Consider the following 17,700-nt stretch of genomic DNA (forward strand, 5'->3'; position numbering starts at 1 on the left):
CAGTTTGAAGTAAAATAATACCAACGTAACATTTGATATTTCCAGTTCTAATAAAATTATACAAAACGTTGATAATAGTGCAAAACTTTTCTAAGGTAATGCAATTTCGTGTGGAGTTTCATCAGCAGGATTCAAAATTTTACAAATATTCCTAGCGACATCTTTTTGTGAATTTTTTATTTCAATGAGCATTATTTATTTTCAAATGTATTTTTTAATTTAATAAAAATTGTTTGTGCCAAGAAAACTTTAAGGACTCGTGATACAATACCCCATAACCTGAATTTTATTTGACTTTGCACATTTTAAACCGATCTTGCACCAATTACAACATACTAGATAAAATTTGGAGTTGGTTTTGGGTTATTATGGCTAAAAACATAAAGATTACAGGGAAAAAAAAAATTTTGAACTGTACAAAGAAGTTTTAAATTTACTTTTCACTTGACCTGATTTGTCTATTTTGAAATTTTTTTTCTCCCCTTCTTTGACCCCAATATATATCAACAACCCCTTGATCGACTTAGCTCATACAAATTTAAAAATTATATTGGCTCTACCATGTTTGTGATACCTCTCTGTGCGCTGGTATTGGTTGATAGGGATCAAACACCTGTATTTGTCACATAGGCTGGAGCCCTAGTCACGTCGCACACAAGACTGCGACCGATGATATTCAACTCTGATCACTGATACTTCATTTGATGAATCACAGATCATGAGTGCAATTTTTATATATCTGCGACTAAATCACAGGTTGTAATTTTATGACCCATCTCTAGTTTATGGGCATGAATTTTTGGCACTTATGTTTAATGGTGATAGAAGACCGTGTTGTTTTTTTTAGGAGAAACTATATTTTAAAAATTTCTAAAATTGTATTTTTAAGTATGTACTAATATTGCTAAATTATGCAGTAAAGGGCCTTTTTTTTTTTTTTATATCTTGACTAATTTCTGAAGAAACTTGATAGCTGGAATGTAATTCTGAAAGGTAAAAATCCATAAAAATTACTTCCTGACATGTTTGTAAGTTCTCCTCTAAGGCATTGTAAAACAAGTAGTTCATCATTTTTACGACTGGTTAGGTTTGGTACATTAAAATTAGCATTAAATTACGTGAATAGCTGGTTGGAGTTGGGATATCTAAGTAGAAAATACTGTTTAGTCATGTTAGGGACTGCAAATTTAAATGGTAACTATTTTCACCTGAACAACTGCCTTTACTGTTTAATATATATTTTTTAATGTAGTTAGTCTAACTGAACAATCTATTAAAATGGTTTTACAGTATTTTTTTATGCAGCTAACTTTAATAACCCACAGTCCACACTATTTTAAAGTATTTTAAATGTAGCTAATCTAATCTTATCTAACCACTCTTTAAAATGGTGAACTATTAGTAAACTACTTGATGTTTCACTACACACTCTTAGAAAACAGTTTGTAAACATGTCAGGAAAGTTTAAAAAAAATAATTTTGTATTTTTTTTTTGTATAAAAGATGCTCTTCTCCAAAATTACCATCTAGAAAATTATAGAGTTAAAATCATTTTAAATGAGAAAAATGCTGTCAAAGTTACTGTCAATATTTTCTTATTATTTAATTCCTAAACTGCACAATTTTCCACGACTTCAGAGGCCTTCACCGAGTATTCCAGAATCAAATGGAAATAAAATACTCAATTTTAAAAGTAATCAGGTATGACTGATAGTTATATTTCACTCATTCACTTGCACAAATGACTCACTCGTTCAAGACATATTAAACTTTTATATAATGCTAATGTTGCATAATCATAAATTCCAGCAACATAAAATAATTCTCTAAAATTTCTGTAATTATTCAAGCTCAGCTTGATTTTTAAGGACTCGACTCAACTGGACTAAAAAAACATGACATGTCGACTTGACTTAGCTTAACTCAGAGATAATATTATTGAACTCGACTTGACTCTATAAAAAAATTTGCAGACTTGTCTATCTCTAAATAATATATAAAATATTAATAAACATAATTTAAATTATATTTTTGAAATCTAATTACAGGTGAGCAATTCTTGGAGCATTAACACTGGATAGCTACAAATATTTCTATGGTTTTAGATGTGAATGTAATTTCTTATGTTAGGCATAAAAACAGTTGTAAATATTTATCATCTAAAGCTCTGATGTATTAAATGGTCATTAAAAAATAATATTTGTAAAGTAATCTAAAATTTTGTGTTCAAATTAAGCTTATTTTAATAGTACAGAACATTTAGCATCTATTTAACAGTTTCAGTAACTATGTACTATTTTCTCACATCTCTATGAATAATATATTTTCCTTTTATTTGCTTAATATTAAATTATGTACTGTGCCTGTTGTCATTAAAAACGAGATAACTCTAGCAAATCTGAAATGTGTCTTGCAGGATAGAATGCTGATTGTTTTCATTGGTATTTATCACTGTATTTTTGTAAGATTATGGTCATGTAAGGAAATACTCATAATCTGAATATTTCTACTTCATCAGGAGACATAATCATTGTTTTTAAATTTAAGATGGTTTTTGTTGTTTTGTTGTGTTACTGTAGTGGTATCTCACTGTTACATTTTTGACGTAATGCTAGGTAAATTATAAGAGCTTCCTGGAGTCCTGCTGGGTCATAAAGGACATTTAAAATTACTGTATTTCAACTAACATAGAGCTTCCTCATATCTGTGATATGTTGTTAAAGAAAATGACTAGCCAAAATATCAGTGGCATAAAATGTTTTCAAATTTTTTTGTCCAATGGGCTGTACCAAAAATTATTTATTTTAAGATTAAAATTTGTAACTTTTTAATGATTTGTGTTACCAAAAGTGGAGTTCATCAATACTGAAATAGGACTGGATGTATGTACTTTTAAATTTCAGATATGTGTAGAGTGAGGGCCAAATGTCTGGTGAGCTGTAATGCGTGGGTGAGAAACGTTAGGGTCAAGCAGGAAGGAAGGGGAAGTATGGGAGGGCAACATGTATTATGCCGGGGGGAGGGGGGAGGGGGGAAGTCAGCCAAGGAGGTTGGAAAATCTAGTAATGGGCAATGTGAATTAAGACTTTCCAATTACTAATACATTTCTTTAGCAAATCCAGTAACTTATACAAAATAGATTCAATACTTCAATACATTTCTAAATAATCACGGTGCAAGTCTCCAGAAAGTCAGTATTTTTGAGTACAAAGTAAGTACCGTAATATAATCATTTACTGTAAGGATTTTTGGTATATGACAGAAAAAAAAGTATTTTATGCATAAAATTTTTGCCTAGCACAATTCACACAACATTGAAGTACAGCCTTAAATTACAGAAAAATTGGAGTAAAAAATGAGTACCTATATGATTGACATCTGAATAAAGAAAATTATATTGTTTTTTTTTTGTTTTTTTTCACGTCTATTGTTTTTTGAAGTACCTTTAGAGAACATTTTGTATCATAAATCCAGAAAATTGAGGCGATCGGCCAGTGCCAATAATAAAACGATTACATCTGTACATCACTAGAAAAATCTCCTTGGGTATGACTTATTGTCTTTGAATGATACCCCCTCAAAACATGTTGACTGTAAAGCACTTAGCAGGGATATGTAGATACGCACACCTGCTTCAGTACAGCTATGGATATTTTTAGAACAGATGATGTTGAACCTTGGCCATACTTTGTAGGCACTATTTAGTTTCATAGAGCTCTGCCTATCCGTTCTGAGCTATGCGTTTCCATTGAGCTAGCGCACACGAAATTTGGCCCTCACTATACAGATCCTTTCCAAGACAATGTTGTCTGATAGTAATTATCTTTTTACCCTCCTGAATTACATCTAAATTAATTGGAGTTGTCCTGTGGAAAACATTTTCAGATCCTTTTGTTTATGTTATCATCATTAGCTGTTTGTAAACATTACCATTTATTAACCACTAGTTGCTAGTACAGATGGAAAAGATTCAAGCAGATTTTTTGTAGTGGAATTTGTAATATCCAGAATAAAGTCTTTAAATAATAAATTTCAGTATTAATACCACTGTTTTGTATGGGTTAGACATAGAAAAATAAACTTGTTTTGAATGTTATGTATTAGAATTTGTTTTAAATGTATTCAACATATCTCATATAAATATAATTTTCCTTTAGTAATATTATAAATATTATGTACATATTTTTTGTATTAGATACACCAAAGGTAGTTTTAGTGTGTGTTTGATTATACTTGTTGCTTACATTATATTTTTGTGTATATTTATTAATAAAAATTATTTGCCACTTCATTTTTTTAAAATTACAAATAATATTCTTATACCCTTAAGTATGATAAAACCTTGGCTCTTATTCCATAATTTTAAACAATGTTTTTCTTTCTGTTTGCACATTTTCATACACATATGCATACAGACATAAAGTAAGGTGATAATCTAAGGGAATCGACAGCATATCTAGCTTAGAGACTGGCTGCTTTAGAAACTTCTTTGTGAACCAGCAACAGTGTAGTAAAGGGTAACTAAGCTTTACTGTATCTTCTTTTCTGAAACTCGGTCGTAAATCAGTACTTAATAGCTGTTATTATAGTCAAGATTTTTAATGGTGATAAATAAAGTAAATTTTGTCATTGTAGTGTATTTCTTCTTTATCGTCGTGAAAAATTAAGCACACTTTTGAAGCATGAGTGTGGTTTAAAACTGCTTAAAAAATGTGTAGTAAGACAAGTTACTCTTAAACTGTGTCGATTGACTTATCTCGAATGCATGAAATATCTGTTACTTGCGAGTGGTGTGTTTTCCTACCCTATGATGCATGGCTGTGGTGGAACTAGTTTTTATTTGGTGCTGACATCTGTAAAATCAATAACTCTCCAAAGAAACATGATTTAAAAAATTGTCATTTCTCTGTGTGGTCAACAACTTGCAAACAACTGCTAACTGTTAAGCACTAACAAAGGCTTCGGGAAAGAATAACATTTTTCACATAAAAAGAATGTTATGATATTTTATTTGCCAACTCAGATTCAGAGTTTGACTACTGATTCTTAAAGTGAAAATGATTTCAATAATCACGTAAATTTAATTGAAAGTGACAGTGAGGAAGCAATTCAAATGTCTTCACTGCAGTATCTTGAGAAGAAGAACATGAAAACAAGCGAATGAGTGGAAATGAATGGCTGAACATGGACTGTGAAAATATAAATGTTAGCCTTTACTGGTGTACAAAATCTCCTTTACATTGTTAACCGAAGACTGTCACCATTGATAATAGTTCAATATATATTTTTTTTTACAAATTTTTTCCAGAGCTAATTTTTTGTTTGGTTGCAGAACAAAAAAAAATTTGTATGCATCACACACGTACGAAAACTATTCAACTGACAATCTCTCTCCTCGTTCTCAGTACCAACACTGGAAATAATGTATGCCTGAAGACTATACAGGCAATGATGGCTATCAGAGGAAGCATGGGTTTGTGTTGTAAAACCTCAAAAGTGCAATATTTTTTTTTTTTTTTAGAAATATATCTGATTAATTCAACACCAAATTACTACAATATTATGTCTCATGACAGATAACAAATTCTCAGGTCTTTTTCACCTCGCTGACACTAGTAAGCAGCTTCCTAAAAACCCGCCAGAATCTCGACCCGCTTTTCAAAATTTGCCCAGACATACAAAGACTCTGTGAAAGAAACACATCTACAAGAATTTGAACCCAGGTGAAGCTTATCGGTTGATGAAACTGTGCTCCGCTAAAATGAACATGCCTTCAAAGCCTTCGAAGGGGGGGTTTAAGCTATGGTCACTCTTGTGACGGTGAAACTGGTGTCCAGTTGAGATTTTATGTTTATTTAGGGAAAGGTGGGATTCAAGGAAAAACAGATCCCAGTTTGGGGTTGGGTGAGCGAGTTGCTAGAAAATTTCTCTCAAGCTTTGAAAATTCACAAAGAATTCTTTATCATGATAATTTTTTTTAAGTCAATCATTTTTATACTTAGAGAAAATTACATTGAGGCTTGTGGCACAGCTGAATTTCAAAGCCCAGTGCCTGTAAACTGAAGAAAGATGGAATACCAAAATTTTGACTAAACAAAGAGGGAGGAATGTTTATGTGCTATTGACAAGATACTGGCAGAGTTAGTTTACTGTCGTCTACTGTACACTACACCACATTGAGGGAAGTGAGAGTTAGGACAAAAGAAACTGTTGCTGTGTACAGAACAGTTTCTAAACCAAAAATTGTATTAGAATACAATAAAACCATGAATGGTGTAGATGTAGATCATTTAGACCAACTGTCCTCATCTTACTGCTGCTACCATAAAAACAGAAAGTGATATGATGTGTTGTGGCACTTAATGGTTAAGGCAGCGCTCGTGAATGGGAAAATTGACTAAAATTTGTCATGTGATTCTAAAATTTCTGCAATACAATAAACCAACTGTGTTGTTGAAGAACTTTGGCAAGAATTTTCTCAACAGCCAGCTAAAAAAAAATACCATATCTGTGCTGATGTTCCACTTCGAGGACTGAATTAGTGCCATTTTATTGAACAAGTCAACAAAAACCGCATACAGAATTGCACTGTGTGCTTCATAATGCCTTACCAGAGCAAAATGAAAGGAAATAGTAATTGCAAGCAAACCATTTACATGTGAAAGAACTGCAGTGATCATCCTCCATTGTGTCCTTTTCCCTGTTTTGAGCAGTTCCACACTGTAAAAAATTACATTAAAGTGTTAAAGTAAATAGGTGGCCCACTTTGTAAATTTATAGAAGTAAATCAAAAGTTTGCATTTTTTTAAAACAAAGAATAATGGGCAAATAAATAATGATTAGATATAGTGTTTAAAATATGCTAACAAAAATATTTCTGTGTAATATATTTATATGATTTTGATTATATCTCTGAAAACAATTACATTATAACATTCTGTTTTTCATGCAATATTTTTAAAATGTTTATTTTAATGCTTTATATATTTCATTTAAGAAAAAAAAAATTTTTTGTAGAACTATAATTTTGAAATATTTTTGTATTATTTGGGCACATTTGATCTTGATATAAGAATTGCAGTAAGGTTGGTAAATGTAAAAATTGGTTAATACTCCTGAAATTTTTTGCATATTTAAAATTTGTCAGCAGTAATAATTTTGGCAAAAACAAAATATGTATATATTCAATAAAATTGCATTTTATTTTTACGCAGCCAAAGATTTGAAATGTATACTTATAACAATTTTATGTTCATGAAAGTTAACATAAAACTGCAAATAAAAAATTTATTAATTTTCTGTAATGTTCCCTTTGTTCATAAAAAAATTAAACCTGAAAATTTTTTTTTGTCTAAAGCCAAGATTTTGTATGTTTACTGGCTTTGTTCTGAAAAATTCAACATTAAAAAAAATTTTTTGAGTCTTTACTTTTCCAATGTAACTCCCACGTGAGGGTACGACCAAAAATTATACAATTTCTCCAAAACAGGGCAAAACCACATGTCACGAAAATCTCGGATGGTCGTATTACTGGTGGTAGGTTACAGAGGGCATTACTCAAGTTCATCAGTAATAAATAAGAAACTGGCTTTATTCTGAATGTTATCACCTCAGTGGAAAAATTTATTATAAATTTAAACATGGTAAATAAATGTATCACTAAATACGGACCTTACAAATCTAATGAACAAAACTTAGAAAACTAACTCTAAATGACTTAAAGTCCACTATATTCAGTCCCCATTGGTTATCAAAATTTGGAGGAGTACCATGCTCGCAAAAAAAAAAAAATAATTCACCAGTCCTACATTAAATAAATAATACCTCGGGTATGAGTCGAAAAAGTTAAGTTGTGCCGAGTTGTTAAGTTGATGGAAAACAGCTAAGTCCAGCTTCAGTCCTGCTATGCTGTGGTGTTGTTCCCCAGTGGATACAAAATGCCAAAGTCCAAAATTAAGCGGGCCTCAAGAACTTAAACACTCAGTTCAGTTAGTTCACGTTCCTCTCGGAAATAACGGCAAAATAAATTAATGGGTTCTTGATTCATCGGAGAAATACATGTGCAGAAACACAGGTTAAACTTATGAAGAAATTTCAGAGTTTTGTGCAAGCAAAAATAAGTTCACAAACGATTTATAAACTGTTCGCCTAGGGTAGCGAGTCGGTTACCTTGCCGCGTCAGCTTGCTCTCACAGTGACGCAACTGGAGCGGAGTTGTAGAGGCGAGTTAACAACCACGCGTGATTACATCAAGCGAGTTTGGTAACAACGAGCGAATTACCAGGCGAGTTAGCTAGCAAACTCAGTCAGTGTAATAGAGGCTTTACTGCTGTTTGCAAGCTAATTGGAAACATGTAAAAAGCCATAAATACATATGCAAAAAAAATGTTTTTCTGTGGTCTCTCTGGTTTTAAGGGTGTCGTATCCTGAATAATCGTGCTAACTTTTTGGTGCATTTGATCATCATTTTAAAATAATAGATGTATAACTGATGTTCATTTGTTTATGGAAGACTTAATCAATTTAGTAAGTTTCTATCTAATGCTTTTTACTGACTTAAAGGCTAATTTTGTATTTCAACCTTAGCAAGAACCAAGAACAAGTAATTTTGCGGTACAGAGTTTGGAACTAACCTGTCGTACGTGGCCTTAGAAACAAAACTCTTGAAGTGTTAGGATATCATTCGTAAATCAATAGAAATTTATTTTTCCTCGATATCCTTCTAATACGACCTGAGATTTTCACAACAAAATGTGGTTTGCCTAGATTTGGAGTAATTCATAATTTAATTTTTGATTGTACCATCAGGTGAGGGAGGAGGGTTTTTTTTAACATCTACACCCTCTGCTTCACAGAGACGCATAGCTTAGGCCCTTCAGGTATTTCCACCCCATCCCTTCATCCTGGATCTACTAATGATAAATATATTTAATTTTTGCCTAGTACAGGCAAGTGCTAATGGGATTGGTGTCCAAGGGGCTAGGAGTACATTTTACACAGAGAATTTTAATATATATATATATATTTGGTTAGTATGTGATTGTTGGATTCGAAACAAGAGTCGAGAGAGGGGGCAGCTGGCAACAAGGATGCCGTCGACGGGGGACTCGATGCGGCAGAGATTCGTGTGGAAAATCAGTTTGGAAATGATTCACGTGACTTGCAGGAAAATAAAAAAAAATAAAAAAAACAGAATGTGCGATGCCACTCTAGTCCCGGGATTTGTAACGGGAGATCAACTTGAAGACTGTCTTAGGGCAAAGGGTCGAAGGAAGGGGGTGCCGCGGGGGGGGGGGGGGGTTGATTTGCGTGAGGGTGGGTTTAAAACCAACCCCTTTCCTCCTCCTCGCCACCCCCTGCGACGCCTTCTGTTTCGCGCAGGAGCTCCGGCAGAAACAATTTGTGGGACTACACGGGAAACGAGGTGTAGGGTGAGGAGGAGGGGGAAAGGGGCGTCCGCGGTAGGATGGCATTTGCATAAGTAACGACGACGGCTGAGGGAGTCTTGCCCCCGGCGGGTTGGGCGGAGGGGAGGGGGGGGGGGTGTAAGCAGGCCGGCGGCGAGAGAATGGTTCCGGGGCCGGCCGCCGCGCGTCGCTGCCGGCGGCGGCCTCGTGATTGCAGCTGCCGGGGAGAGAGGCCCGCGGCCCGGGGTAATCAAGTCAGGGGAAGTTCCCTCCCTCCCGCTGCTGTCCGGGAGTGCCAACTTGCGCGCGCGCGCCGATCAAACATCCCTCCCTCCCGTTTTCCCTCCTTCTCCTGGTTATAATTGCCACATTTGGAGGAGCGCTTGCATGGCGGTCAGCTCATCGCGTCACCCCCTCCACTTCGTCCCGTTCGTGACGTCACTGCGGGCGGGAACGACGAGAGAAACTCAAGTCTCGTACTTACATGCGGTGTAAACATCTCAGCTCTTGGTGTATGGCATTTGGCAGGAGTGATTCCGTGAAAATGGAACGGAAGCCGATGAACGGAAATATATGCGTCGCACAGATGACCCGTACATAGTCACTTTTGTGAACATTGGGGGACATACCAAAATGTTTTGGTGTGCCAAATGAAACTCGATGTTAAACTAAAATGGTCAAATATAAAAAGTACCGTATTCACGATTTTTAAAATACCTAAGAAAATTATTATAATACACGTTCTCCTTATAAATTCCCAAAAGGCTTACTGGCGCAGCGATAGAAGCACGCGCTTGGTAACCAACCTCATGGGGTGTGGTTGAAACCTCGTCACCACGGAAAACTATTATTATTTTTTTACTTTTTTAATAAGCTTTAACATAACATAATACTAATGTGGTATTAGCTTAATAAGGTTAAGGTTTGTTGGTAGAAAATATTTAGACTGATTTCAGTCGTTTAAGCAAAAACAAATACACCAACATACAGTGTTATAATATATGTTTCAAAATGTTTCATGTTAATATTTAAGTGATTCCATTGAAGTATAACTTCTAACGTGTGTGGAAACTTTACAGTATTAACTGTTTGGTGAAATTTAACAAGATGGGCAGTATTTTAATAAAAATTCCTTGCCGAAAATCAGGTCCAAAGTTGGGGTTTTATCGGAGCCGTTTCTGATAGTTCAAAATTCCCTGTTGTTCCGTGCTGCTATCTGCGTTGGATGGCGGCAAGCAACGTTTACGATTCAGACAGCGAATTCTAGCGGCGGGCGCAGGAAGTATGTGTGTGATTCGCATCCAATGCGACTATTTATTTTAGTCAGTTGATCTACCATGGTCGTTATTGACGTGACAACGTCTAATAAATCGATGAACGTCGCCTGCACGCACGAAAAAGGATGACTCATTGTCCCGTTACGCTCATTGTACGCTTGCGCCGCATCTATCTCTCTTCCACTCGATTGGAACAACCATCGTTTTAACTTTTTCGAGGCACATTAAACTTGGAACAGTCCCATTCGTTTCCTACTTTACCTATCATCGTCCTATCCTTAACAGAATAACACAGATTGGAAATAGCAATCATGTATAAAAGTTATAGTTAAAATAATCTCTTCGTTAAAGTAATAAACATATTTGAATTAATGAGTGCAAATAAGAGTAAATTTATCAATTAAATTGTATATTTCATTTCACTTCTTTGTATCCATACAAAATAATTATAATTCAATAAAAATGATTCAATTTTATTCATAAAAGTATGCAATCATTTCATCAATGTTTTGTTATGACTTTGTCACGTTAAACTATCGTCCGTAAACCGACTTTACAGACAACCAATTTTTTTTTAAAAGAATTATACGTTAAATATTGGGTCCTATTTTTCGTATTTTAAGTTTATTTGCAAAATGAACAACGTGAGAACACACGAGTTCGCCCGTTACCGAGTACTGGCGAGTACTGAAAGACACGCTCACATTATTATTAAGTGCTACATCAACAAATTTTTATGTGCATTTGTTTTTCTGCCACAAATGTTCCCAACGGATACACACTTAGTGTAGTATCAAGTGTGTAAAACGTCGCGCAAATGAATAAGTATAGACAAAGAAAATAAAAAACCCAGAACTAAAAAAAAAAAAAACAATGTGCTTGGAGTCCACGAGTGACAAGTGAAACTTCTTTCTTATTATATTATTAGGTATAGGAAACACAATTCTCTTTGGATTTTGTTACATATTAAAAAAAAATATGCATGCGAGTATGCTGTTGCTAAATTATGCAAGTGTGACAGTGAAAAGTATGCATTATCTTTGAAAGATTTGTGCAATGGGAGTGCATGACTTGATGTAAGCTTTTGGACATGCGCCATTGCTTAGCACATGAATGTCTGTAGAAGAAAACAAAAAAAAAAAAACACAAATGGCAAAAAAAAAAGTCATTTGTGTTTTTTTTTGTAGTTTTCTTCTACAGACATACATGTGATAAGCAATGGCGTATGTCCAAAAGCTTACATCAAAAGTATGCAAGTGTGCGAGAATGCTGTGTCATTTCTACCTCTCCCCTGCCGTCTCCTCTACCGGTTCCCCCACCGCCACGTACCTAACTATTCCCCTCATGTGATCGGAATTTTCGTAACTCTCTAAAATTGTAGTCTCAGCAAAGAAGTTTCACTTCCAAAAAAAATCCCCAAAAATCAATTGAATTTCCCTCCTCCCTCATGACCAAATCACTCTTTTTAATTTTTTTTTTTGTCGTTCCTGATTGCAGGTGGCAGAGACGTGATCGAGAACGAACGGACTTTCAAGTAAGTGTTCATGGACAGAGTAGTTCCCGTTGCAACCTTGTTTGGTTTTCTCACTGGCGGTGGAGGAGGTAACGCGTCGAAGGGCGTGGCTTCGAACCCAGCACCGTGACACGTGTCAGTTGGTTCGGAGCCTCACTGCCATACTTGAAGGACCCGTCGTCTTAGCTCCCCGCGTGTTCGGCGTTCGGTGGGAGTGATTCCGTGAATGCGACGTTAAGCCAAGGAACGGAAATGTGTAACAACTGCCATCTGTGGCGGTTGGCGCGAGCCAAAGTTCACAGAGACAGGGAAACTGTAAAGTTTAATTAATTTTTATAAGATTGGGAATTCCCGGTCGAAAATAATGCCCAAAGCAGGGCATTTTGTTTTTTTCCCAAGTATTTTTGGCTCTAATGAGAGACGCTTCATTGTGTAGTTTAAAACTTTTGTCTGTTATCAAATTATACAATAGTCGACGTAGCTGCTCCGGCAGCGAATACTAGCAGTGATTGCGGAAACCATGCGTGATCCAAGTCTAAAAATGTAGTTGAAAACACAATTTCCGTATATTTGTCACGCTCGTCGTTATTTTAAAGAATTCTACATGAAATTTTGTGTACGAGGCCAGATTTTCTGTTTATAAGTGCATTTGCAACATTAGAACACATGGATTTGCTCGTTATCGAGGTTAAATGTTGCGGGTACTGAAAGACTCGCTAACGTTTTTTTTGAAGGGCTCTTTCCTTGAATTATAGTATAATATAGTACCTCCCTTGCAATTTGTTTGTTTTGGCATAGGTATTTTCGTAGTTAGTATAATGGGCGTTGAATGTCGCTTGAATGTTTTTTGTTATTATCGCTTGCGTTTAGAGTGAAAATTTTAGTTATAGTCCAAAGATTTTTTTAAGCAACTTCATGTACGAGTGTGTGTATGGGTAGCGTATATATTTTATGGGATAAGTTAATTACCTTAATATGAAGGGTAAAAAATGAATAACTTTTAGTTTATAAAGTGCTACTGTGTAGTTTACATAAGTTTTATATTATATGAACTATATTTTTTCTTGATTATTTTTTATTTGTATTGCGTACTTTTTCTCTACAAGAAATGAGACTACCATTTGAGAGCACACATTGAAACAAATAACACTTCTTTTTTTTTACTATTTAAAGGTTAATTTTTATTATATATATATTTTTTAAATCTGTGCTTAAGAGTAAGTCAAAGCGTTGTCCACACCATAACTTCGCCACATGTAAAAATAAGACAAATATAAATAAACAAAATAAATTAATAACATCATCAACATAGCGTGTGAGACCGCGACTTAGCCCCCGTGCATAACACCTTATAAAAAATAAACATATGTTGTTATGCTATACATGTATGGATTAATATTCACGGTGCTAAAAAAATAGATCTTGGAAAATAAGTTTGATAAGTGCTTTCTGAAAACAATGGTTCGTTTACAGGGTTTACCTTAAATATGGTCAAAACCTTTGGGGGCACATGCAGCAGGTATTAAAGTTGACGAACATAGGTCTGGAGTTGCTCCTGTTAGTACCGCTAGATTCGCCGTTGTGTGGAAGCAGATGCACCGGGTCAATGGTGTGTGGAACGCCATGTCGGCGACCGAGCGCACAGTACACAGCAGAGAGTGCGTGTGGACGTGTCCGGCCGATGTGGCATTCGACGGTGGCGTTGTCCGCTTCAACCCGAGTTACACGCAGGCGCAGTCTCTTGTCGTGCAACATTGGCTCGAAATTTGATGGTTCTCAGAAGTGGTACGTACGTATTCCTTCTGCTGAAATTGTTCTGTCAACGGTGTTTACAACAGCTTTCGCGTGGCGCTTTGCAAATGTTATTAGAACTTGGGCCTTGATATTTTGTAGCAGTGGCGTGCCCAGGATTTTGCTAGGCGGGGGCTCCGGGGGTTCTCCCCCGGGAAAATTTTGAAAAATACGTGTTCAATATTGCTGATTTAGGCTATCCAAAAATACTGGCCGTAACTTCATAAAAGTCAGTTTTATGAATTCAGTTTATTCCAAAATTCTTTAATTGTGAGTATAGGAAATATTTTTAATTTACTGCGTTTAATTTTGGTTGTTTTTCATGAAAACGTTTTTAGAATAATAAGGCAAAATAAAACAAACTTTTCTTTTTTTAGAGACAATAAACAAATACGTTTTGTATTTTAAACTTTAGAATAAACACCAGTACATTGGTATATGATGTAAAAAATTGTATCTTACAGCTTAATGTTTAGCCTTATTGGTTTTTTAAGAGAGTTCGTTTAGCACTTCCTCACAACTTACACTAACGTCCTTGTGGATATACAGCAAAGGGGGAAGGGATGCTTCGTATATATCCGTTTAAAGTAGTTTAGTTACGCTAAAAATGGAAAGTGAACTAAGTTTAATTAAACATTTATGCTTGTGTCATTGAATTTATGTTAGTATCATACTAAATATTTTTTTTTCATTTTATGAATTTAATTTTAAAATATTTTTAGCCCTGGGGGGGGTCCGGTCCCCCCCCCCCCTTAGGCACGCCCCTGTTTTGTAGAAGGGCCTTCTTCGGGAGGTATGAAATAGTCAGGCTGGCCTCACACGCTCCGGTTTTTATCAGAGGTCTGCCTCAAGGTGCTCTGCCTCAAGGCAGACCTAAAATGGGGGGTGCGCCCACACGTTCGGGTCTCCTAGAGTTACCTTGAGGCGTATGTGTCAGTAGTACACCTGCAATTATGGCGCAAACAGACGATGCTCTCGCTGTCATTGGATTGCTTACAACAATGGGGAAAATGAAGACACAGAAAGTGAAACGAAAAGTGTGGTCCAAAGACTGGTTAAAAAAAAAAAAAAGACAAAAAATATTCACACATAAATTTGTTGAATGAGCTGAGATTTGCGCCAAAAGATTGACATAATTTCTTAAGGATGGACGAAGATACATACTTGAAACTCCTGTAGCTTGTGGCACCAATAATTGGGAAGTAGGACATCCAACAGGAAATCGAACAGATGGAAATACCACAATGTCGGCTCATAAACTTCGTCAGCACCACTTCCACTTTTCTTCGAATTCTTCACTAATTCGCTTCTATGCGGATATTAACTTCTAAAAATATTATTTTTTTAATTAAGTACTACATCTGTGTTGGCAGTATGCTCTATTTCTTTAAATTTTGGTCCACTAATCGTCAGCAGCGATATTGATATTCTATCGCTTTACTTTGCCATAAGCAAGGAGAATCCTTGTGCAGTTTAATAAATTCCTCCAATACTTGGCGTGTTCGAGAAAGACACGGTTACCACAGAAAGTATTGGGACTAACTTCACTCGCGGATGTAGGGGGAGGCACTGACAGTTCGGTTCAAGGTCTGCCTCATCTCTGGTCCACACGCACCGGAAACGTGTGAGGGAGGGGCGTACCTTGAGGCGAACGAAGGTATTTTCGATTTTCACTCCGGTCACCTCTTTCCAGGAAACCTCAAGGTACGATAACATACACACACTCCGGTCTACCTTAAGACTTCTGTACCTCAGGGCCGGATTTAGGGGAGGGCAACCGGGGCGAAAGCCTCCACAAACGGAGGGCCCCCACAAATTGGATTTCAGCGAAATCATCAACGATTTTTCGGTGAAAAAAAAACCTCGGAAGGTTCCGTTCATTAACACTAAAATTTAATTTCATATAATTCTTGTCTCCGATTATATTTATGTATGTTTTTTTAATACTAAGAGAATCTACTTGATTTCACAACAAATTATTTATTGGAAAACTCGACTGAAAAAAATTGTTCATTTTATTTGGAAAATAATTTGGGGCCAGGGGGCCTCCAGACCTCTAAATCCGGCCCTGTTGTACCTTGAGGCAGACCTCTGAGGAAAACCGGAGCGTGTGTAGCCGGCCTTAGAAGCTCTCTCCCGAAAAATTGAATAAATAAAAGCCTAAAAACGATTTTAAGCCGACCAGTAACTAAAAATGTTATTATTGTTCTGGTAACATATCTTAATAAATTTTTATGTTTTTTTTCTAATGAATTATACTTGGGTTAATTTTATTATGGCTGACAATTAAATTCCGCCACTATATAACATTTATTATTTTAATATATCATTAACATATATAACTAGGAAAGTTTTGAAAAAAAAAACACTTTTAAATTCGTGCTGGTGACAATTTTATAATTTATTTTCCCAATTATTTTCATATTTTTAAAAGAAGAAAAAAAGGACAAACATGAAAAATAAAAATGAACGGCGTGGGGCCCGATTGATTATTAATCCAGAATTTACTGGGAAGAGCTTTCTAGGCGTGGGGCCCAGTTTTAACGGCGCTGGCGAATTTTTCCGAAGACCTCCGAAGTTTTCCGATCGTTCGAGAAAAAAAAACACCAATAAAGAACTCGAACCTTCAAAACCGTTCGGGTCGTGGTTTAGGTTTTCATCCCTGTAACACTGTTAGCTGTCCCTGGCCTCTGGTGCCTACACCTGAGTGGGGACGAAAAGCCTAAGATATCCATCAAGTTCTGTTCCTGCCCGAACACGCCCGAATATTCACCTTCGGCCAACCTCGGGATTTGTTTTATTTTTGCGCAGGAAAAATTAATTCAAATATTAAAAGTGGTCGGTTAGGTTACCTACATTAAAACACATTAAAACACTATGGACGGTTAGTTAGATTAGTATAGCTACATTAAAATAAACAGAGAAATATAAATATATATAAAAAAACTGAGATTGGCCAAAGGTGAATATTCGGGCGTGTTCGGGCAGGGACAGAACTTGATTTACATCTTAGGCTTCCCGAGTGGGGACCAGTGGTACTACTGTTTGAGAGCTGGTAAATTTCAGAAAAAAGTTACGTGGCACAGACTATACGTCACTGTTGAGCTGTACCAGATGTTGCTCGGGAGTTTTTCTATACGAGATCACGTGATGTGTGTAGTGTGTGAAAACCACGTTTCTCCGATTTTTTTTTCTTTCCGTACCTACTAAAATGCCTGCGATATCCGAGTATTAGCTACAGCAGATAATTCTAACGACGGGTGCGGAAAAACTGCGTTTGCTTCGCGTCTAGAAAAATTTAGTTGAAAACACAACTTGCAGATATTTATCACACTCAGCTTTATTTTTAAAGAACTATACGTTAAATTTCTTGCCGGAATTTCGAATTATAAATTTATTTGCAAAACGAGATCACTTGAATTTTCTCGTTACCGAGTTTAGATGATGCACTTCCTAGGCGAATACTAGTCTTTAGAAACGCATTAAAATTCTTCCGTACTTGTTAAAGTTGAAGTGATGTTTTGTGAATATGTTTTTAAGTATGGTTAATTCAAGGGCGAGACGTATCGGTCAAGCGCATGGCCTGGCAATTAGCAGCCTCGGGTTCGATACCCATTGTAATTATGTTTTTTTTTACGTTTTCATTTTTTTTTATCACAGTATTAAACTATTAATTACATAGCATACATCTATTAAAACACATTAAATGTAT

The 17,700-nt window shown here is 35.7% G+C and overlaps 1 protein-coding gene across 1 annotated transcript in view; it reads left to right on the plus strand.

The window, feature by feature from the left end:
• The first annotated feature begins 9,568 nt into the window (after positions 1–9,568).
• Positions 9,569–17,700, plus strand: part of LOC134539012 (uncharacterized) — a 71,832-nt gene continuing 63,700 nt past the window's right edge. The window contains exons 1-2 of the mRNA XM_063380676.1: positions 9,569–9,653; positions 12,182–12,218. Of these exons, the coding sequence (XP_063236746.1) occupies positions 9,569–9,653; positions 12,182–12,218 (122 nt within the window). The remainder of the gene's footprint in view (positions 9,654–12,181; positions 12,219–17,700) is intronic.

Source organism: Bacillus rossius, chromosome 14 (genome assembly GCF_032445375.1).
Source record: "Bacillus rossius redtenbacheri isolate Brsri chromosome 14, Brsri_v3, whole genome shotgun sequence".
Classification (NCBI taxonomy): domain Eukaryota; kingdom Metazoa; phylum Arthropoda; class Insecta; order Phasmatodea; family Bacillidae; genus Bacillus; species Bacillus rossius.